The sequence below is a fragment of the Oncorhynchus keta genome, chromosome 9, assembly GCF_023373465.1.
Source record: "Oncorhynchus keta strain PuntledgeMale-10-30-2019 chromosome 9, Oket_V2, whole genome shotgun sequence".
NCBI classification, from domain to species: domain Eukaryota; kingdom Metazoa; phylum Chordata; class Actinopteri; order Salmoniformes; family Salmonidae; genus Oncorhynchus; species Oncorhynchus keta.
Genome location: NC_068429.1, coordinates 41,903,321 through 41,926,122, shown reverse-complemented (window position 1 = coordinate 41,926,122; position 22,802 = coordinate 41,903,321). Strand labels below are relative to the sequence as shown.

The 22,802-nt window shown below is 43.0% G+C and overlaps 1 protein-coding gene across 2 annotated transcripts; it reads right to left on the bottom strand.

The window, feature by feature from the left end:
* Window positions 1–1,157: 1,157 nt before the first annotated feature.
* LOC118387865 (thrombospondin-4-B-like) lies at window positions 1,158–21,674 on the bottom strand. 2 transcript variants are annotated; one of them, XM_052525919.1, is made up of 23 exons: window positions 21,388–21,674; window positions 17,511–17,564; window positions 12,608–12,805; window positions 11,910–12,157; window positions 11,088–11,187; window positions 8,645–8,727; window positions 8,290–8,341; window positions 7,879–8,030; window positions 7,558–7,695; window positions 7,211–7,288; window positions 6,773–6,925; window positions 6,329–6,433; window positions 5,967–6,074; window positions 5,594–5,753; window positions 4,795–4,913; window positions 4,600–4,652; window positions 4,009–4,202; window positions 3,304–3,482; window positions 3,157–3,205; window positions 2,863–3,059; window positions 2,584–2,756; window positions 2,242–2,381; window positions 1,158–2,049 (listed from the first exon to the last, which is right to left on the bottom strand). In XM_052525919.1, exons 1-23 carry the CDS (start codon window positions 21,461–21,463, stop codon window positions 1,991–1,993), a joined length of 2,868 nt encoding a protein of 955 aa, XP_052381879.1. In that variant the 5' UTR covers window positions 21,464–21,674; the 3' UTR covers window positions 1,158–1,990. The 2 variants fall into 2 exon arrangements, with proteins under 2 accessions (XP_052381879.1, XP_052381880.1); XM_052525920.1 differs by lacking the exon at window positions 17,511–17,564.
* Window positions 21,675–22,802: the final 1,128 nt, after the last annotated feature.

The following is a 22,802-nucleotide window of genomic DNA, read 5'->3' as shown; positions in this document are numbered from 1 at the left end:
AAATCATGCCCTTATCCACTAAATCACTTCAAACCAATGGTATAGCACCCAAAATACAGTATCATAACAAATTGCACATATAATGTATTGGAGGATATTATAGGAATTCTGGTATTCATATACAATTTTCAGTATAATAACTATTTGATTGGAGAATATACACGATACAGCACAATGTGTACATTTAGAGGGTAGCTGTTACTGTATTACAGTTGTATTACAGTTCTACAAAGTATTCATACAACTGACATACTTTTATGAGCTGTTTTTACAGAAACAAAGCATATATCTAGGGTCATTTAGATTTTGTACATGGTCATGCCTAGTTTTAACCATAGGCAAGTACATAAGGTGCTCAATCTCCGCAGGTGTCTATCAGGTCAAGATCACTCCAATAGCTCCCCTCCACCCTCTGATGATATGTATCATTTAATATTATGTCTCCAGAAAAACCTGGATTCAAATAATTTGTCTTTTAGATTCTGCCCTACACTCTTAGAAAACAAAAAACATTGCAAAAGGGTTCTACAGCTGTCCCCATAGGAGAACCCTATTTGGTTCCATGTAGATCCCTTTTCTGGTTCCTGGTAAAAACTATTTTGGGTACGATGTAGAACCCTCTGTGGAAAGGGCTCGATATGGAATCCAAAAGGGTTCTACCTGGAACCAAAAGGGGTTAATCAAAGGGTTCTCCTGTGAAGACAGCCGAAGAACCCTTTTTGGTTCTAGATGGATAACTACTTTTTGGAGAATACACCCCAATACAGCTGTGTGTAGATTCAGAGTGTATCTGAGTTCTGTATTGCAGTTCGATCAAGTATTTATATGCTCAACTAACCGATGACCCCGCACATTGACTCTGTACCGGTACCCCCTGTATATAGCCTTGCTATTGTTATTTTACTGCTCTTTAATCAAAATGACCCCAGTCGGTAGCTTGAGGGTTAAGCCCTCTAGTTAAAAAAATATATATATATAAGCAGACTTTATGTATGCCCGTGTCACATGGTCACCCCCAATAATAATAAGTTAACAGGTCAATAGTCTTGTTTCCTCACTTCTATAAATGTACAATTTGACCACATGAACTGTGAGATTGGCTGATGAAAGTCTTGAGAAACAAATGGAATCTGTTCTTACAATAAGGCAAGACCAAAAATTCTGCAATGTCTCTTAATTTTTTTTTCATGTGGAATTCTCTTGTCGATAACCTTACAATTGAGAAAATAATCAACATGCATTTCAAACATATAAACACCTATGTCTAAGAGTGAAACCAGACAAAGGAGTAGATTTGATTTGTGAATCATTTAAATATGTAAAGCATCGCTTTCCATCGGTCTCCAGAGAGTTGCGTCAACGATACCCAAACTCTTGGTTAAGACTAGGCCTCGGATGAGGGTTGAGGGGTCAGAGTTACAAGACAGTTAGCCTGGTCCCAGATCTGTTTGTGTTGTCTTTCCAAAATTGCAAGATAGCACAAACAGATCTGGGACCAGGGTATGAGAAAATGGACTATGCTCAGGCATGGCCAAGTCACCATGGTCTGACTCCTCTCTTGTGTTCCCTTTCATGTCCATGTCGTGTGAATACATTGTGCAGAGTGTGGGGCTGGTATATCACACTGGGAATAAATGCTGCTCTGACAGAGAAGGAAGCTTATATCAATGGCTGATGATTGTGTATGTGGATGATAATGCAAAATGAGCTCAAAGAATAAAGAAAATCTAGAGTTTGAATTGTAATATGCATGAAATGTAATGATAAATATCATAGTTTTTATTTTACTCTAGTAGTCCTCATTCAGAGCACCGAGGACACTGATTTTAATACTAAGGAAGACAAGTTGATTAAAAAAAAAGTTGAGGGGAGGTGGCATAGACATAAACAGAAAACATACAGTACATACAGTATTGCCACTGTGTACACACACACACCACAAACATTCCAAACACGTGGAGAAACGGTCTTTCTTTCAGACTCTGTACGATTAGAGACTGTCGTTGACGCCGTGCTGCGTGCTGAACTGGAAGTCCTCAGGGATGGTGTCTTTAGAGGTTAGAGGTCAGAGGTTAAGGGTCAGGGTCAATTTCTACTGAGGGTCAGTTAAATCAAGGATGCCAATATGACAAATTTGAGTTAAAAACAAATAGCTTGAATATTGTCATAAATGTACAAATAATTTCAGTAAAGAATAAAGAGCATCTCAAATGGCCAGTTTCAACTAGCCTCTTTACTTACCATTGCAGCGGTACTTTAGGTTGGACCAGATGATGTTTTCCTGAGAGAAACAGAAAACGCCCAGTCGCCCTCCTCTCATGGTGGTGTCAATGGTCACACCAGAGTCAGCCACCAGTTCTGTACCTTCATAGAAACGGGCCCTGTCCAAAAACCCAACAGACAGTCATTCTTGTTAGAAAACTAGAGTATTAGATGGGAGAGATCACATCTGACTCTCTCACTCGCTCACTCACTCACTCACTCACTCACTCACTCACTCACTCACTCACTCACTCACTCACTCACTCACTCACTCACTCACTCTCAGAAGCCATCCTGTGTGCATCATATCAGCTGTCTCACCTGATGTATCCAACCTGGGGCCGGTGCTGCAGGTACCAGCGGTAGGAAACCTTGTCCTTCCAGCCCACGTTTCTGGGGTCCTTCCACAGCAGACGCACCTGGTCGTTGGTGTCCCCTGTGTGCCAAAGGGAGTTCCTCAGGTGCTCACCTGGCCCTGACTTAGACTTCACAGCCTGGGAGATAGCGAAGGAGAAGGTAAGAAGTAGTAAATACAAAAATAAAAAGACAGATTTCATTGTACGATTCAAGGCACACACACACACACACACACACACACACCTTGAGCTGGATGCCAGGCTCGGCCACTGCTCTGAAGGGAGTGGCCTGCCAGTAGGTCTGCTCAGTCTGTTTCCACATGACCACGTAGAAGGAGGAGGAGTCCTGGTAGCCAAAGATGAAGCCTGCGTAGTCATCGTCCGTCACTGTGTTTACATGGAACGTCCCCTCAAAGTCCACCCCACTGAACGCAGTGTAACCTAGGGAACAAAACGAAGAGGTTACGACGGAATAGAATATGAGTTGATACAATACGATATATATGATACTTGGTAATGATTTGGAAGTCTTTCTTACCCACAGCCAGTCCAGGGTCACTGTTCATGGTCTGCACAATCTCCATTCCCTGTTTGAGGGATTAAATGTCAGTCCTGTTGTCAAATTCAAAGCATTTGGACATATTTAGCGTATTATTTCCGGTAGTCCTGTAAATGGCCATCACACCTGATTGAGGACAACCCAGTTGGGGTCAATCTGGGCGTCACCCTCTGGGTCCAGCACCACCGTCTGATAGGCTCTGAAGTCTGTCAGAGTGACCTCAGCGTTCTCTGGACAGTTGTCTATTCTGTCAATCACCTTGTCCTGGTCAAAGTCTGACTCACACACATCCCCAACACCGTCATCTGGGAGGAGAGAATACACAAAAGCTTAGAAATGATGTCCAATAAGGTTCTAAGCATAGGCAATACACTAGTAAAGCAGAGAGTTTAAGGTTTGTTGGTTGATTGGTTGATTGGTTGAAGATCAATGGTGACTGAGAGTACGTTGTTTGAAGGACAGTATTAGATCAGTGAAGCTACAGTTCTTTTGCAGGTGTCAAAGCTGAATGTGATGGAAAACCTTGTCAGTCCATAGGCGCTTCACTTCCTCAAGTTTTACATTCAGTTAAAGAATGTGCATACTCACACTGTGTGTGTAGACAAGTCTCCTATTGTTGTCACACCATTTACAGCACGTTTGGCAGGACACAAACTTACACAGAAAAGAGTTGGTTGAAGCCTAAACAGACTGAAACACTAGGCTATAGCTTTTAGGTGATAACTCAAGAATTCAGATTCGGATTTAGAAAAGTATTATTTCCCATTGCTGGGCAATTTGGTCACAGCAGTAATGTAAATTAAAAAGTGTGAAAGAAAGATTACTACTGACTGTTCTCATCCAGCTGGTCAGGGTTGGGCACCAGTCTGCAGTTGTCGGGTCCTGGTGGCAGGAAGTCAGGGATGCTGTCGTTGTCATCGTCATCGTCACACTCATCCCCCAGGCCGTCTTTGTCTGTGTCCAGCTGGGAGCTGTTGATCACGTTGGGACAGTTGTCCTTGGTGTCCTGGTGACCGTCACCATCACTACAGACCAGGTAGGTAACACAAAAGGAGAAGGGACAGAAAAGATAGGTCTTCTCACAAATTTTGTAAACAATTTTTGGCCATCCCTAGTGAGCATTTCTCCTTTGCCAAGATAATCAATACACCTGACAGGTGTGGCATATCAAGAAGCTGATTAAACAACATGATCATTGCACAGGTGCACCTTGTGCTGGGGACAATAAAAGGCCACTCTAAAATGTGCAGTTTTGTCACACAACACAGTATTTTTGTTCAGTATATATACTGTAGTATAAAAATAAAGGGATGAATTGACTACTGGAATCATGCATTGACTAAATAAATGAAATCATGAAGTGGATATTTTAGGAGAACACTTTTTCTAACGTCAGATACTTTAAAATATGTTTTCTTTTACCTGTCTTGGTTTGTGTCACAAGAATCCCCAACCAGGTCATCATCGATGTCGGACTGAAATCAGAGCACAGATTTGTTAAAACACTTTTTGACCTCTCACAGGAGACGACATCTCAGTCGCTCCATATTCCAGTATATATCTGTAAACTGAACAGGTCTCAGAACCTTCAATGGAGGCCTGTGGAGGCAGTCTGACCTGGTTAGGATTAGGAATATCGGGGCAGCTGTCACAGGCGTCTCCCACTCCGTCTCCATCCCGGTCCAACTGGTCCCGGTTCACCACCATCTGGCAGTTATCCAGGAAGTTCTTCAAGCCTGGAGACCAATTAAAATACAGAGTTTGAGATTGTAAAGTTATCTGACCAATAGTATCCCAGCACTCTGCAGACGTGTTAGGGAAATGCATGACAGTGCTTAAGTAAAGTAGTCTCTTTCAGGATTACTGCTTTGTGATGTATGCACACCAGGGATAGCTGTTCTAGATATTTGAAGAACATCTGTGAAAGTGTCAAAAAAAAGTGTAAAAGTATGGCCCATGAGAAAAATCATAAAGCGTGATTTATGTGATTTGAAGGCTTACTCACTGATGTTGAATCAATGCATTATTATTTAAAAGCAAACTGCACAGGGTTGATATTCTGTTTCTAATAGTTCACCAGTTGTGCCACAGGCAGGCGCTGTTGCATTTGTCATCTGAGTAAAGTGTTTGTGCAGAAGGCCCTAGGTGTGTCATTTCTCGTTTATCTCAGGGAAGCAACAGTACTGTGATCATTGCATAAAGGTCAAGTGGTCTGTAGACAGAGTCTGTGAAAAGAAACCCAGACAGTCATGTACTGTATCAAAGCGTGAGGAGGACAAAGGCATACTGTGTGTTTGTGTGTGTTTAGTAATGGGATCAGGGTAGGGTTGGTGTTTTGGTGTTTTCTAGTCAAACGGCTGCTGTATCAGACTACTGTGACACTAGTTAGGTGATAGGGATGTGTCGCTGTACGCACCGTCTCCATCCATGTCATCATCGCAGGCGTCTCCTTTCCTGTCACCGTCAGTGTCCCTCTGATCGGGGTTCTCCACCATACGACAGTTGTCACAGGCATCACCGTGGTTGTCCTTGTCACTATTCCTCTGGTCCACGTTAGGCTTCAGCCAGCAGTTATCCTGCATGGGAGAGGGGCACAGGGGGAGCAGAGAGTTTGAGGGAGGGAGCTGTACTGTGTGTGTGTGTGTGTGTGTGTGTGTGTGTGTGTGTGTGTGTGTGTGTGTGTGTGTGTGTGTGTGTGTGTGTGTGTGTGTGTGTGTGTGTGTGTGTGTGTGTGTGTGTGTGTGTGTGTGTGTGTGTGTGTGTGTGTGTGTGTGTGTGTGTGTGTCTACCTGTTCATTCAGAATACCGTCTCCATCAGCGTCATCGTCACAAGCGTCCCCCTGTCCGTCCTCGTCAGCATCTTCTTGGCCAGAGTTGGGAACACGCATGCAGTTATCCTGACAACCAACAGATTGATTTCGACACACTGTTAACCCTTTAACAGACCCAACATCAAAATAAGATGGGGCGGAGGGGAAAGGGGAGAGAGGGGGAACGAGGGAGTGAGAAAGGAGGAGAGGGAGAGATGGTGATACAGGAAGAGCGAAAGAGAGAGAGAGTTAAAAGTGAGAGAGATGGGGAGGCACGGAAAGAGAGATCACATGTGCTGTTTATTCCAGCATAGTTGTATTTGTTCAGTTGTCATGGTTACCTTTTTACAGACCATATCCTTGCACTTGAGTTTCTCATCAGGGTATCCATCAATGTCTGTGTCCTTCCCACATAGGTAGCCATTACCAGCCCAGCCAATCCCACACTGACAGGGAAAATAAGAGAAAACACGTGAGGCAGTGTGTGTGTGTGTGTGTGTGTGTGTGTGTGTGTGTGTGTGTGTGTGTGTGTGTGTGTGTGTGTGTGTGTGTGTGTGTGTGTGTGTGTGTGTGTGTGTGTGTGTGTGTGTGTGTGTGTGTGTGTGTGTGTGTGTGTGTGTGCGTGTGCGTAAGGCAGTCAGTAAAGGGTTGGCCTAGTTTTATAGAGTGACGAGTGTGTATGTGTGTGTGTGTGTTATTCTGCGTCTCTATGTGTGTGTGCGTGCATGTGTGAGTGAGAGCGAGTTCTGTCAATGGAGGCTAGTTTGTGATCTATAGGACCCCACCTGACAGGTGATGGAGCCGTCTCTTTCTTGGATACACTGGGCGTTGACATCACAGGGGTTGGTCCGACTGTTACCACAGCTCCTCTCTGGCTTACAGCCCTTCACCTGGCCCCCTATGTAGCCTGTTTTACAGCCCCCACAGACGTATGAACCCTAAAAGGGATAATACAGGGTAACAGGCAATGAACAACATATCATACATGTAGTACTTGTACTTGGGTCAGATATTTAGCTTGGAATCCTTTTAACACACATGGTTCCCTTGTCCTATTGTTTAAAATGGAGCCATATTCTATTTGGATTCCAGATACTAGCCCGGTCCCCAGATCTGCTTGTGCTTCAAGTAGTTTCTGTTGTGTGATAGCGAAGGTCCGGAGTTGGCCCGAAGCAAAAAGATGTGGCGACCACCGGGCTATCATACAGACACTCAGTCCTTACCGCAGAGTTGTGACAGAGAGAGTCAGCAGTGCACCCTCCGTTGTTGGGTCCTTTGCACTCATCAATGTCGTCACAGACCTAAGAGGTATAGAGTTTAAAAAACGATATAATGATATATAGCTTGAAAAGATGTTACAAGATTAGTTATCCTAGTAACAATGTCACCGGGTGGGGGGTCGATTTCATTTCAATACATCTTCTTGAATCTACCAAGTTGAAATGGAGGACGACAGCTTGCTGTCAAAACGTTGGTGAGTAAAGGATTTTATTAGAGCTACTAGAGTGTAGCTTTTCCTTTTCATTTTTTTTCATTAGACCTTGACTCCAATTTGGGGATGTAGACTGACCTGTTTGTTTGTCTGGGCGTAGACCACTCCCACCCCCTCCACAGCCAGACCAGTGTAGCCCAGAGGACATGCGTCACAGCGAAACCCTGGAGCTGTGTTCACACACTTTACCCCGGGGAAGCAAGGGTTAAACTGACACTAGAGAGAGAGAGAGAGAAAGAGAGAGAGAGAGAGAGAGAGAGAGAGAGAGAGAGAGAGAGAGAGAGAGAGAGAGAGAGAGAGAGAGAGAGAGAGAGACAGTAGAAGATGCTTGGTTAGTATTTTAGAATGATTACAACCACGTAAATACACACAGTTAACACACAGACACACACACCCTACCTCATCCACATCATCACAGCTGAAGCCATCCCCTGTGTATCCATCAGGACAGGGTCCACACTCAACACCCTCCTCCGTCTCAATACACATGTCGTCACGGAAACAAACACCAGGGGCACACTTTGGCTCAATGACCTCGCTTCCACCCAGTCCTTCAAAGACACCCAGAGGAAATATATTTTTATGACACTAATTCTCACAATACCAGTGGCTCTTCTCATGTATTAGTTATGAATGTGTCATAGGCGAACATGCTTCAAGTAAAACTGGGGTCGAGGGATTTTTCTTGTTAGGTCTCATGGTCAGGAAAACAATCTTGGCCCAATCCATAAACAACATATGACATGAATGCAGAACACATAATACAGAATAAATCATTTGTAATATAATGGTGGTATTGGATGTTCTCACCACAAGCCTGGCACTCAGAGATGGTGTTTCTGAGAAAAGATGTCTCTTTGACCTTTAGAAAGCAGCAGAAAACATTTGTATTATATCTTGATTTAACTAGGCAAGCCGGTTAAGAACAAATTCTTATTTTCAATGACGGCCTAGGAACAGTGGGCTAACTGCCTTGTTCAGGGGTAGAACGACAGACCTTGTACCTTGTCAGCTCGGGGATTCAATCTTGCAACCTTTCAGTTACTAGTCCAACACTCTAACCACTAGGCTACCTGCCGCCCCAGGTAGCATGTTTGTAAATTGACTCAGTGGGTCAGGAGGTGCAGTTTAAGAGTTCCAAGAGGAGCTTGACCATTATAGTTACCTGCTGAATAAGGACATCTTTCAGCTCATTTATCACCTGGGTGAGCTCAAGCATTTGATTGGAGAGTTGCTTTGTGTTGACCCCTGCAAATCAAATCAAATGTATTTACATAGCCCTTCGTACATCAGCTGATATGTCAAAGTGCTGTACAGAAACCCAGCCTAAAACCCCAAACAGCAAGCAAAGCAGGTGTAGAAGCACGACGGCTAGGAAAAACGCCCTAGAAAGGGAGAATGGGGGAAGAACATTGCATTTCTGAAGACAAAAGAATTCTCCGGTTGGAACATTATTGAAGATTTATGTTATAAACATCCTAAAGATTGATTCTATACTTCGTTTGACATGTTTCTACGGAACTTTTCGTCTGGCCTGCACGTCATGAATTTGGATTACGGAGCTAAACTCGCAAACAAAAAGACTGTATTTGGACATAAATGATGGACTTTATCGAACAAATCAAACATTTATTGTGGAACTGGGATTCCTGGGAGCGCATTCTGATGAAGATCATCAAAGGTAAGTGAATATTTATAATGTTATTTCTGACTTCTGTTGACTCCACAACATGGCGGATATCTGTATGGCTTGATTTATTGTCTGAGGGCTGTACTCAGATTATTGCATGGTGTGCTTTTTTGGTAAAGTTATTTTGAAATCTGACACAGCGGCTGCATTAAGGAGAAGTATATCTATAAATCCATGCACAATAGTTGTATCTTTTATCAATGTTTATTATGAGTATTTCTGTAAATTGATGTGGCTCTCTGCAAAATCACAGGATGTTTTGGAACTACTAAGCCATAACGCGCCAATGTAAACTCAGATTTTGTATATGAACTTTATCGAACAAAACATACATGTATTGTGTAACATGAAGTGCTATGAGTGTCATCTGATGAAGATCATCAAAGGTTAGTGATTCATTTTATCTCTATTTCTGCTCTTTGTGACTCCTCTCTTTGGCTGGAAAAATGGCTGTGTTTTTCTATAACTAGGTGCAGACCTAACATAATCGTTTGGTGTGCTTTCGTCGTAAAGCCTTTTTGAAATCGGACACTGTGGTGGGATTAACAACAAGTTTATCTTTAAAATGGTGTAAAATACTTCTATGTTTGAGGAATTGTAATTATGAGATTTCTGTTGTTTTGAATTTGGCGGCCTGCACTTTAACTGGCTGTTGTTATAACGATCCCATTAGCGGGATTCAAGGTCAAGAACTTTTAAAGTTTCAAGTACAGTTGCAAAAACCATCAAGCGCTATTATGGAACTGTCTCTCATGAGGACCGCCACAGGAAAGGAAGACCCAGAGTTACCTCTGCTGCGGAGGATAAGTTCATTAGAGTTAACTGCACCTCAGATTGCATCCCAAATAAATGCTTAACAGAGTTCAAGTAACAGACACATCTCAACATCAACTGTTCAGAGGACTTTGTGAATCAGGCCTTCATGGTTGAAATGCTGCAAAGAAACCACTACTAAAGGACACCAATAAGAAGAAGAGACTTGCTTGGGCCAGGAAACAAGAGCAATGGATATTAGACCGTTAGAAATCTGTCCTTTGGTCTGATGAATCCAATCTCCATTTGAGATTTTTGGTTCCAAACGCTGTGTCTTTGTGAGACGCAGAGTAGGTGAATGGAGGATTTCCATATGAGTGGTTCCCACCGTGATGCATGGAGGAGGAGGTGCGAAGGTGTAGGGGTGCATTGCTGGTTACACTGTCAGTGATTTATTTAGAATTCCATGCACACTTAACCATCATGGCTATCACAGCATTCTGCAGCAATACGCCATCCATTCTGTTTTGCGCTTAGTGGAACTATCATGACTCAAAACACAGCTCCAGGCTGTGTAAGGGCTATTTGACCAAGGAGATTTATGGAGTGCTGCATCAGATGATCTGGCCTCCACAATAACCCAACCTCATCTCAATTGAGATGGTTTGGGATGAGTTGGACCACAGAGTGAAGGAAAAGTAGCCAGCAAGTGCTCAGCATATGTGGGAACTCCTTCAAGACTGTTGGAAAAGCATTCCTCATGAAGCTGGTTGAGAGAATGACAAGATTGTGCAAAGCTGTCATCAAGGCAAAGAGTGGCTACTTTGAAGAATCTCTAATAGAAAATATATTTTGATTTGTTTAACACTTTTTTGGTTACTACATGATTCCAAATGTGTTATTTCATAGTTTTGATGTCTTCCCTTTTATTCTTCAATGTAGAAAATAGTAAAAATAAAGAAATACTCTTGAATGAGTAGATGTTTCGAAAATGTTTGACCGGTAGTGTACATATGAGCATTCTATCACCATTTAGCTGTGGTTGGGTGACGTACAAGAAAAGGCATTTCCTCTACTGTCTAAACTAGACAGTAGAGACTAAATTAACAGTTTAGGGAAAGCACAGGAAAATGAGCTGGTTTGTTTATTTGTCAAAAACTCTTACCCAGAGTCTGCACCGAGTCTCCTTGTTGGTGACAGTTTTGTAGAGAGGCTACGTTCTCGAACGTGTCTCCCACCACCAGTTTCAATTCCTCCAGCTCCTCCTGTTTGTGAAGAAGTCCAACAACAGGGATCCATTAGTTGGAGTCCGTGCTGATGGATGGGCTTGATGAGGACAAGGTGGTTGCCAGGTTTGTTTTCTGGTTGCCAGATTTGTTCCTGCTTTAGCCAACTCTAAATTGCTTGACAAATGCTGCATTTTTGATAGACAAGGATTTGGCAACATCTTGCATCCAGGCTAAGGTTAGGGTCATTTGAATTTGGAAGGAAGATCTATGTGTAAATAAACGACGTCCGTGAGGCCACAAAGGTAATGGTTTGGGATGGGTAACAGAAACATCTATGGTTCTATGAGTAAACAAGACAACAATAAACATGTTGTTCCCAAAGGGAAAATGATTGATCGCCCCCATTCGGCCAATCCGTGTAATTTAGTATATTCCAGATCTCTATGGCAAGATACATCATTCACCCAAGTTTCCTCAAAATCGTGCCAATCAGCATATGTAAATGCTGGATCTCTATGGCAAAATGTTCGTCAAAATGGGTCAGTGGAGTCTGAGATATATTGTGTGTGAACAGACAGAGACAGATCTATAGTCCCCCTCCCGATTTCATTGGTGGGGCACAATAATGACTACATCGCATATGACATGCTTAATTTGAATAACATCCAACCTGACAATGGTCCAACGTAGTGCACTATATAATGTTAATTGAGATGAGTACAATAGGTTGCCATTTGAGACAAATACCATAACATCACCTCTGCTTTTCCCTGCATGCTTTTCAGCTCCACCACGCCGTAGCCTGCAGGCAGGCCCTGAAACACGGAGGGGAGATCCCTGACCGTCTCCACCAGTCTGCAGTCCAGGTGCAGCTCCACCGCCCCTGGGCCCTGCTGCATCCCCTTCAGGTGGAAGAGGAGGCGGTGGCGCTGACCGTCCGCCAGTTGGATGTTGTTGAAGGTCACAGAGCTCATCCTCCGATCACTCCTCAGGTAACGCAGCACAGCTGGGAGTGAGGGAGTGAGGGGAGTGGGGGTGAGGTTAGAGAGGGAAAGGGACAAGAAGAAGAAGGCCATAGAGTGTAAAATTGCATGAGATGGAGAGTGAATCACAGCAAATGCGTCAATGAATTGAATACATGAATAATGCAGAAAAAGAAAGGCGAAAGTAATGATTTTTAAACACAAATGAAATGGAAAGAGAGAGAGAACTTTTCAATACCACATTTGACAGAAAAGTGCAGTATATCATGCATCCCTTGTCCTCTGAGCCATTGTGCACCTAATTCTTTGAGGCTGCACTGGTGGCCAAATTCGATATATTTGAATTAATAATGAGTCAAATACAATAATATCTGTTGTGTAATAAAACATTATCTTCTATGTCTTCAGTGTACAAGTAGATAAACCCCCTCAGTTGGGCATTAAGTCCCTAGCCTCTCCTTCCTAACCATTACCTCTGTTGAGTTTGCCCAGCACGGTGAACTCAAAGTACTTGCTGTTGTCCCGGGGGTTGTACAGACCAAACACGGTTGTGCCGGTCTTGGGCTGCAGTTTAAAGGTGGTGAGGATGAACGCCTCATTCACCCCCTGCTCCACCAAGCCGCCCTGCAGCAGGTCTGGCAGACTGTCTGGGGAGTTTAGGAGATCATAGACTGCGGAGGTAAAAAATAAAGTAAAGTTACACACATGGTAGGAAATGATGAATATTCATTATTCAAATTATTCAAACTGTCTGTGGCTCAGTAGAGCGAGAATAAACAAACCTAAATAGATGGATGGGGTGGTTATTGAGCAAGGTGTTTTGGATGTACCGTGGGGAATGTCCACGTCAATACTTTATAGACTAGACTATGCTGGAACATCACAGTGAGTTTGGGTAGCTGGTGGGAAATGTTAAATTGCCTTCTCAGCAGCAGAATCCATTTCTTCACTTTTTCCTGAATGCTGATGATTTCTGAGCTAGAGGTTTTGATGTGCTGTGAAGAAACTGGTGGTCAAGAGAGAGTACAGATGTAGGATAGTAATTTGATGCACACCAGGAAATGCAAATTTAAAGTGTATTCAATGTTTAAAAATGCAACTAAAGTATGTAATTTCCACTTAAAAATGTCATACTTTATTTTTTATATATATATTTTTTTTTTACTAGGCAAGTCAGTTAAGAACAAATTCTTATTTTCAATGACAGCCTAGGAACAGTGGGTTAACTGCCTATTCAGGGGCAGAATGACAGATTTTGTACCTTGTCAGCTCGGGGATTTGAACTTGCAACCTTTCGGTTACTAGTCCAATGCTCTAACCACTAGGCTACCCTGTCACCCTTATGAATAATTTATATTTAAATATATTTAAATAATTAATATTTATTTATAACCCCTACAAAAAAAATGTCCATTCATTATAATCCACATACAGGGCCGGATTAACATATCATTATAATATATTTCTTTAGGAACTCAGTAGGGGTCTCAACTTCCTATGGTTATGTCAGTCACTGACAGTCACTCAATTAGCCATGTCAGTTAACAATTTTTAGATTGGTAAATTAGTCAAACATGGCCAAATACCGAATGGGCACACAGGGCAAGTGCCCAGGGGCCCTGACCTCCAGGAGGCCTGAATCCCACTCAGATATCATTAACTTAGCATCATGACAAAATGTGTAGAATTGTAGGTAACTTGCTTTAAAATTGCAACATTTTCTCTACGCCCCATGACAAAATGTGTAGAGTTGCAGGAAATGTACTTTCTCCCTGCCATATACAGTGGGGCCAAAAAGCATTTAGTCAGCCACCAATTGTGCAAGTTCTCCCACTTAAGAAGATGAGAGAGGCCTGTAATTTTCATCATAGGTACACTTCAACTAGGACAGACAAAATGAGAAAAAAAATCCAGAAAATCACATTGTAGGATTTTTAATGAATTTATTTGCAGATTATGGTGGAAAATAAGTATTTGGTCACCTACAAACAAGCAAGATTTCTGTCTCTCACAGACCTGTAACTTCTTCTTTAAGAGGCTCCTCTGTCCTTCACTCGTTACCTGTATTAATGGCACCTGTTTGAACTTGTTGTCAGTATAAAAGACACCTGTCCACAACTTCAAACAGTCACACTCCAAACTCCACTATGGCCAAGACCAAAGAGCTGTCAAAGGACACCAGAAACAAAATTGTAGACCTGCACCCGGCTGGGAAGACTGAATCTGCAATAAGTAAGCAGCTTGGTTTGAAGAAATCAACTGTGGGAGCAAGTATTAGGAAATGGAAGACATACTAGACCACTGATAATCTCCCTCAATCTGGGGCTCCACGCAAGATCTCACCCTGTGAGGTCAAAATGAACGGTGAGCAAAAATCCCAGAACCACACGGGGGGACCTAGTGAATGACCTGTAGAGAGCTGGGACCAAAGTAACAAAGCCTACCATCAGTAACACACTACGCCGCCAGGGACTCAAATCCTGCAGTGCCAGACGTGTCCCCCTGCTTAAGCCAGTACATGTCCAGGCCCGTCTGAAGTTTGCTAGAGAGCATTTGGATGACCCAGAAGAAGATTGGGAGAATGTCATATGGTCAGATGAAACCAAAATATAACTTTTTGGTAAAAACTCAACTCGTCGTGTTTGGAGGACAAAGAATGCTGAGTTGCATCCAAAGAACACCATACCTACTGTGAAGCATGAGGGTCATCATGCTTTGTGGCTCCCTTCTGAAAATGGACCAGGACAACTGATCCGTATAAAGGAAAGAATGAATGGGGCCATGTATCGTGAGATTTTGAGTGAAAACCTCCTTCCATCAGCAAGGGCATTGAAGATGAAACGTGGCTGGGTCTTTCAGCATGACAATGATCCCAAACACACCCCCGGGCATCGAAGGAGTGGCTTCGTAAGAAGCATTTCAAGGTACTGGAGTGGCCTAGCCAGTCTCCAGATCTCAACCCCATAGAAAATCTTTGGAGGGAGTTGAAAGTCCGTGTTGCCCAGCAACAGCCCCAAAACATCACTGCTCTAGAGGAGATCTGCATTGTGCATTCAACAGTGTGTGAAAACCTTGTGAAGATTTACAGAATGTTTTTTTGTTATTGACCAAATACTTATTTTCCACCATAATTTGCAAATTAATTAATAAAAAATCCTACAATGTGATTTTCTGGATTTTTTTTTCTCCTTTTGTCTGTCATAGTTGAAGTGTACCTTTGATGAAAATTACAGGCCTCTTTCATCTTTTTAAGTGGGAGAACTTGCACAATTGGTGGCTGACTAAATACTTTTTTGCCCCACTGTAAGTGTTTTTCCTCTCTGCCATCAGTTACCCAACCAAGATAGGGCCCCGCAGTTACCTACGTGGGCCCCATACCTCCTCCACCCATCTGATTACTGGCAGAGTCCTCCTGTGGTTGTCGGTTGCAGTAAAATTAAATATACAGTTGAAGTCAGAAGTTTACATACACTTAGATTGGAGTCATTAAAACTCATTTTTTAACCACTCCACAACCACTCCATGTCTTGTTAACAAACTATAGATTTGGCAAGTCAGTTAGGACATCTACTTTGTGCATGACACAAGTAATTCTTCCAACAATTATTTACAGACAGATTATTTCACTTATAATTCATCACAATTCCAGTGGGTCAGAAGTTTACATACACTAAGTTGACTGTGTTTTTAAACACCTTGGAAAATTCCAGAAAATTATGTCATGGCTTTAGAAGCTTCTGGTAGGCTAATTGACATCATTTGAGTCAATTGGAGGTGGACCTTTGCTTGACATCATGGAAAATCAAAAGAAATCAGCCAAGAGCTCAGAAAAAAATGGTAGACCTCCACAAGTCTGGTTCATCCTTGGAGCAATTTCCAAACAATATTATGCAAGTATAAACACCATGGGACCAGGCAGCCGTCACACCTCTCAGGAAGGAGATGCGTTCTGTCTCCTGGAGATGAACGTACTGTGGTGCAAAACGTGCAAATCAATCCCAAAACAACAGCAAAGGACCATGTGAAGATGCTAGAGGAAACAGGTAGAAAAGTATCTATATCCACAGTAAAACGAGTCCTATATCGACATAACCTGAAAGGCCGCTCAGCAAGGAAGAAGCCACTGCTCCAAAATCATCATAAAAAAGCTAGACTACGGTTTGCAACTGCACATGGGGACAAAGACCGTACTTTTTGGAGAAATGTCCTCTGGTCTGATGAAACAAAAATAGAACTGTTTGGCCATAATTAACCATCGTTATGTTTGGAGGAAAAAGGGGGAGGCTTGCAAGCCAGAGAACACCATCCCAACCGTGAAGCACGGGGGTGGCAGCATCATGTTGTCGGGGTGCATTGCTGCAGAAGGCACTGGTGCACTTCGCAAAATAGATGGCATAATGAGGAAGGACAATTATAAGGATATATTGAAGGAACATCTCAAGACATCAGTCAGGAAGTTAAAGCTTGGTCGCAAATGGGTCTTCCAAATGGACATTGACCCCAAGCATACTTCCAAAGTTGTGCCAAAATGGCTTAAGGAAAACAAGTTATTGGAGTGGCCATCACAAAGCCCTGACCACAATCCTATAGAACATGTGTGGGCAGAACTGAAAAAGCATGTGCGAGCAAGGAGGCCTACAAACCTGACTCAGTTACACCAGCTCTGTCAAGAGGAATGGGCCAAAATTCACCCAAATCAATGGGAAGCTTGTGGAAGGCAACCCAAGACGTTTGACCCAAGTTAAACAATTTAAAAGTAATGCTACCAAATACTAATTGATTGCATGTGAAATTCTGACCCACTGGGAATGTGGTGAAAGAAATAAAAGCTGAAATAAATCATTCTCTCTACTATTATTCTGACATTTCACATTCTTAAAATAAAGTGGTGATCCTAACTGACCTAAAACAGGGAATTTTAACTAGGATTAAATGTCAGGAATTGTGAAAAACTGAGTTTAAATGTATTTGGCTAAGGGTTATGTAAACTTCTGACTTCAACTGTATAATACATATACAATATATACTGCATATAAAATATACTGTATACTAGATATATTTCCTTTGTTTATTTTGCCTCTTGGAACCCCTACGGGCCAGGACCCAGGGGCTTCATTTTCCTGCTGTAGCAAACTGGCTCAAATTCAGATCCTACATCTGTAGGCTAGTTGATGAGTCAGATGTGGCAGAAAATGATGCTGATGATTGCTGAGAACAAGGGCAGACTGGGACCAGGAATCAACCCTGGCGTTTTCAACACACCGGACAAGTTTTTTACTTGAGGCCTCCACACCTGCCCATTTTTTTTCCCATCTGGACCCCATTTTTTTGCCAGATGATAATCATTTTGCACAAAAATCCAAGTTAAAAATTTACCTGACGATTTGACATTTGCCCGAAATGGCCAGTCCGCCCCTGGCTGAGAAGATACTGGTGGTCAAGAGAGAGTAGGTTGGTTGATGAGTTTTGGGTAAAACATTTGTACTTTTATCAGAATGTATGGTATTTTGGTTATTCTTGAGCTAGTGGTTTTGATGTACAAAAGGGATACTTTACATAGACTAGAATTGGCTGGAAGATCAAGCCCAGGATAAGTTAGATAAATATGGATAAACTGCACTGTACTCAATGCACAGGGAGTGGAATGTAGAAGCCAGTGAAGAGGTAAGCCCACGGTTACAATTCTAGTTGAATAAAGTCACTCCGGGACACAGCAGGCCTCAGGAACATGTGCCTTGAATCCCTCCCTACCAGTCTGAGAACCTACATGAATACACAAGTGCCCAAGCAGCTGTCTTTAAGGCACACTATCGTGAGGGCAACAAATTGCTCCCAAATGTTTCCTGAAAATTGCCCTCATACCCCCCTATTCTCAGCCAAGATTGCAGAGTGTGATCCTCAGACAAGATATTGTGTGTGTGTATTCAGCTACAGACATCTTTGTTCTTTTCTCGTGCCCCCAGTCTTTACTCTGGTTCCAACTGCCTGGTCTCAGTCTGTTCCAGTTCATCGGGGAGCAGTACGGGGCTTTTAAAGGCGTGTGGTTAAACGTAACTCGAGCCACGATAACAGGCTTCCTTTTCATGCCGTTTCCTGCGCTCAATTTCACCTTTATAAGCACAAACAGACGTGGTTTGTGAAAGGCTTCAGATTCGCTATTGTCCCCCTCGCCTGTGGAGGAAGGTTAGGCAAACATCGTGACTTGGCCTCAATGTGACTTGGCCTGCAAACTGTGACTGGGGGTGCACCAACAAAACAATTTGAACAAACCCACTCTTATTCTATTCTCATCCGTCTGTTTAGACGCACTATGCACACACACTTGCTCCCATCTGTGTTTTAGACTCAGGGCCATGTGTGGGTCAGGATCTCCATGAGAAAGGATCAGCTTTCATCCACACAGCCACCACTTGTCCTTTCAAGATCCATCAAGCTACACAAAACCATGTCCTTCAAATCCACCTAAATCCACATCTTAACCATAAAACAAACCACGACAGCCCACACATAAAGTATCACTACCACATAGTTTGTCACACGTCTAGGAGCAACAACGTCTCAGCCTCTAAGTGGTAGGCCACACAAGCTCACAGAACGTGACCGCCGAATGCTGATGTAAGTAGTGCAGAAAAATCCTCTGTCCTCAGTTGCAACACTCACTACCGAGTTTCAAATTGGCTCTGGAAGCAACATCAGCACAATAACTTCGTTAGGAGCTTCATGAAATGGGTTTCCATGGCCAAGCAGCCACACACAAGCCTAAGATCACCATGCGCAATGCCATGCCATCGACTCTGGAGCAGTGGAAACGCGTTCTCTGGAGTGTTGAATCACGCTTCACCATCTTGTATTCAGACGGACTAATCTGGGTTTGGCAGATGCCAGTAGAACGCTACCTCCCCAAATGCATAGTGCTAACTGTAAAGTTTGGTGGGGGAGCAATAATGTCTGGGACTGTTTTTCATGGTTCGTGCTAGGCCTCTTAGTTCCAGTGAAGGGAAATCTTAACACTACAGCATACAATGACATTCTAGATGATTATGTGCTTCCAACTTTCTGGCAACAGTTTGGGAAAGGCCTAGCACAAAACAAGGTCCATACAGAAATGGTTTGTTGATATCGGTGTGGAAGAACTTGACTGGCCTGCACAGAGCCCTGACCTCAACCCCATTGAACACCTTTGGGATTAATTGGAATGCCGATTGCGAGTCAGGCCTAATCGCCCAACATCAGTGCTCGACCTCACTAATGCTCTTGTGGCTGATAGGAGGCAAGTCCCGCAGCAATGTTCCAACGACTAGTGGAAAGCCTTCCTAGAATAGTGGAGGTTGTTATAGCAGCAAAGGGGGTACAAACTCCATATTAATGCCCATGATTTTGGAATGAGATGTCCGACAAGCATTTGTCCACATATTTTTGGTCATGTAGTGTACTTATTTGTATATTTAGTCTTAGAGATAATGTGCATATTTTCTAAATGTCTCTATTGATCAAAACATCTGCCCCCATCGCTGTGAACATCTCACATAGCTGTAGCTTCCTGAACTTGTTAGGAACTCGCCTTTCATCTCATATTAATATTGTCCATCTATGACAAACAGAAAGTGGGTTTTGTTTAAAATCTATGAGTTAGTTAGTTTACATTACTGGCTATAAATCAATCACTGAATGTGCTACAGCAACAACAAAAAACTCTCTCCTGTTTTATTACGATGTAAGAATGCTAGGCATATGTTAGTGACTGTGACGTAGGGTTCAGCCAGGAGTTGATGGACAGTCGGAAGAGCGAATGAAATGGTAGGAGGGACATCCCAGCTTCAATTGGTGTCAGATTTCCCATCCTGCTTCACACAGGCAGAAGAGACATACTCCTGTGTCAGTGAGAATCAGGGCTATCACGCATTGCAAGCCATGTAGGTCTATGTTGGCCATATATCAATATATAAGCAAAAATGTTGGTCGGAATGGGTACCAGAACTACACAGGTCCCCAAAACAGGGGACTTGACATCTAAGAGGATATTATTAAGTGAAATCCCATGCAGTCATTACCAATAATTGCTATTTGTATAAATGACCAATGACTAAACGTTTCACTACATATCAACTGAGACAACTGTGCTGTAAAAGTATTTTAAAAGAACATCTCTCAAAGTTGTCAACAGTTGTACCTCAGTGTATATGGCATCTCAAAACCCTTTGTGTGTGTGTGTGTGTGTGTGTGTGTGTGTGTGTGTGTGTGTGTGTGTGTGTGTGTGTGTGTGTGTGTGTGTGTGTGTGTGTGTGTGTGTGTGTGTGTGTGTGTGTGTGTGTGTGTGTGTGTGTGTGTGTGTGTGTGTGTGTGTGTGTGTGTGCGTGTGTGTGTGTGTGTATGCATGCTCAGACTCCAGTATTGCATACAGACCATTAGTGATTACTCCCATGTGTGCGATTAAGTTGGGACTTTGTTTAAATCAGAGCCAGACTGCAGACCCCCCCCCCCCCACACACACACACACACACAGTCACACCTCAGTCATCAGTACACAGCACCCTTCCGACCGATGTATTTTCAATCTTCTCACCACAAATGCTATAGAGGTATATTGATCACAACAGAGTATCAAATGCCATGTGTCGCCCTTTGTGTATACTGGATGGAGAAGGAATGCACGTTCTATTCTCAATCACAGTGTCTGTTTGATCAATCATTACCTCAGAGCTTCATGGTCCTCTATTGGAATCCTGTGGGGTAGAGTGCTGAGAGCTTTATTACACTGATAGAGTCATTTGAAGATGACATCACAGTCTCTCTGTATGTCAAATTAAACTGTCTGTCTCTGACTACCATACAATTGTCAAATCAAAACTTTTAGCTGTAGTATCCTGTAATTGCCTCTTCAATTACCTTTTTAATCCAACAGCACCCCCCTTCCCAAAGACAAAAATGAAATATCACTCTTGCCTTTCTTTGCACTAACACTCACCCTTGTCTTGCTTTACTTTGATGATAGCTACTTTATTGAGGAAAAATGTACTTGCTATGACTGTGATATGCGATTGTCTCACCTAGCTATCTTAAGATGGAAGCACTAACTGTAAGTCGTTCTGGATAAGAGCGTCTGCTAAATGACTGCAATGTAAATACAAAAGCAATAACTTCAAAGTACCTTGTTGTGCAATTGCATTGTTTCAATAGACTTTACTGGCCACATCAAGATCACATTGGCATCACATTCAGTAATAATAAAGAAACAAATCTCAGCTACACTCACCTGATCCCTGGGCTCCGTCTGAGCACAGGTTTAAGATCAGCTGCGAAGCCACGATCAGCATCGTCCACAGCCCCATTCTTTCCTCTCACTGTTCTCAGACCTGTTTCTCTGGAATGACTGATCCCTATCGGACAGAGTGGTGCTCCTCCTGTGCTGTTGCCTGGTATGTGTGTGTGTGTGTTTGTAGAGACAGAGGTGAGGCTAGGCTGTCATAGTGAGGCAGGGAAAAGCTGCTGTGTGTGTGGCAGCCTGGGGAGGACGGGAGACTGACTAAGGGGGGGGAACAGGGCTGGAGATGATTTAAGCTTTCCTTAGACGGCCACATGCAGAGAAGGAGTGACCAAGACATCCTCCACCGTATTGGCTGCCGTGGGTGGATGTGGTGTGTGTGTGTGTGTGTGTGTGTGAGTTAGGATAAGGTGTGTGTGGGATGTGTTGGTGGTGTGTGTTTTGTGTGTGTGATTGTGTGCACGTGCATGAAGGGCTTCCTCCATGGTTCAGGAACTCCTTGGGCCCGTGAACATGCCTTACTCATAGCAAGCCAGGCAACAAAATGCTTGAATTTTTTGATCTATGCCACTTTTCAGATCAACAGTCTGACTCCTGACAGTCAAGAGGCATTTATTTTGCCACACACCCCCTCTTCCCAAACACTGTTAGGTATTCCTTCAGGGTTTCAGTGGTTCAGATGCAACACATTTCCCCTGCATCCTGTTTTCCCCTTCATCCCCAAGCTTTGGACAGGAAATGAGCGATCTGGAAAACCAAATTCAAGCCACAATCCGTCATTCGTTTTTCAGGACAACGGATGCCCCACCACTTGGTTGCGCTATAAAGCTGAGGGATGGGGCCGGAGAAATGTAATGAGCTATATTGATGCAAGGACTAACGATCCAGGAGATAAATATGGTAGTTTTAGAAGCATATTTGGAAGCTATACATTGTTCTTTTACAAAGACATTGTTACAGACAATGGTGTAAAACAACCATGTATTGTGGGATGTGATAGGAAAAGGCGGTTTTACTGAGCTCATGAAGCATTAAAAAGTGTTGTATTTAAGAATCAATGTATACATTCATTGAAATGACCATTGAATCGATGCCCAGATCCCAGACTGTAATTAATAAGCCCAGCACAGTCACCGGGGTCAACACAGCGTTAGACAAGCCAGAACACACGGCCGGAGGTCGCCAACATGTCTGGCACCAAACTACTCGTCACATTTGGCAGAGATGAACAAACAGGAGGCTTAATAATGTTTGTTTTTCGTTCTTTTATTCGTTTTTGTGCCCTTTAAGAGCATGGAGGCTTGTTCCATTTGGAGATCTCAAGGCATTTGTGGTTTCAAAATATGTAGGTATTCCAGACTACCTCAGTGAGAAGCTAGCTACTGGTATAGAAGATGGATGACATT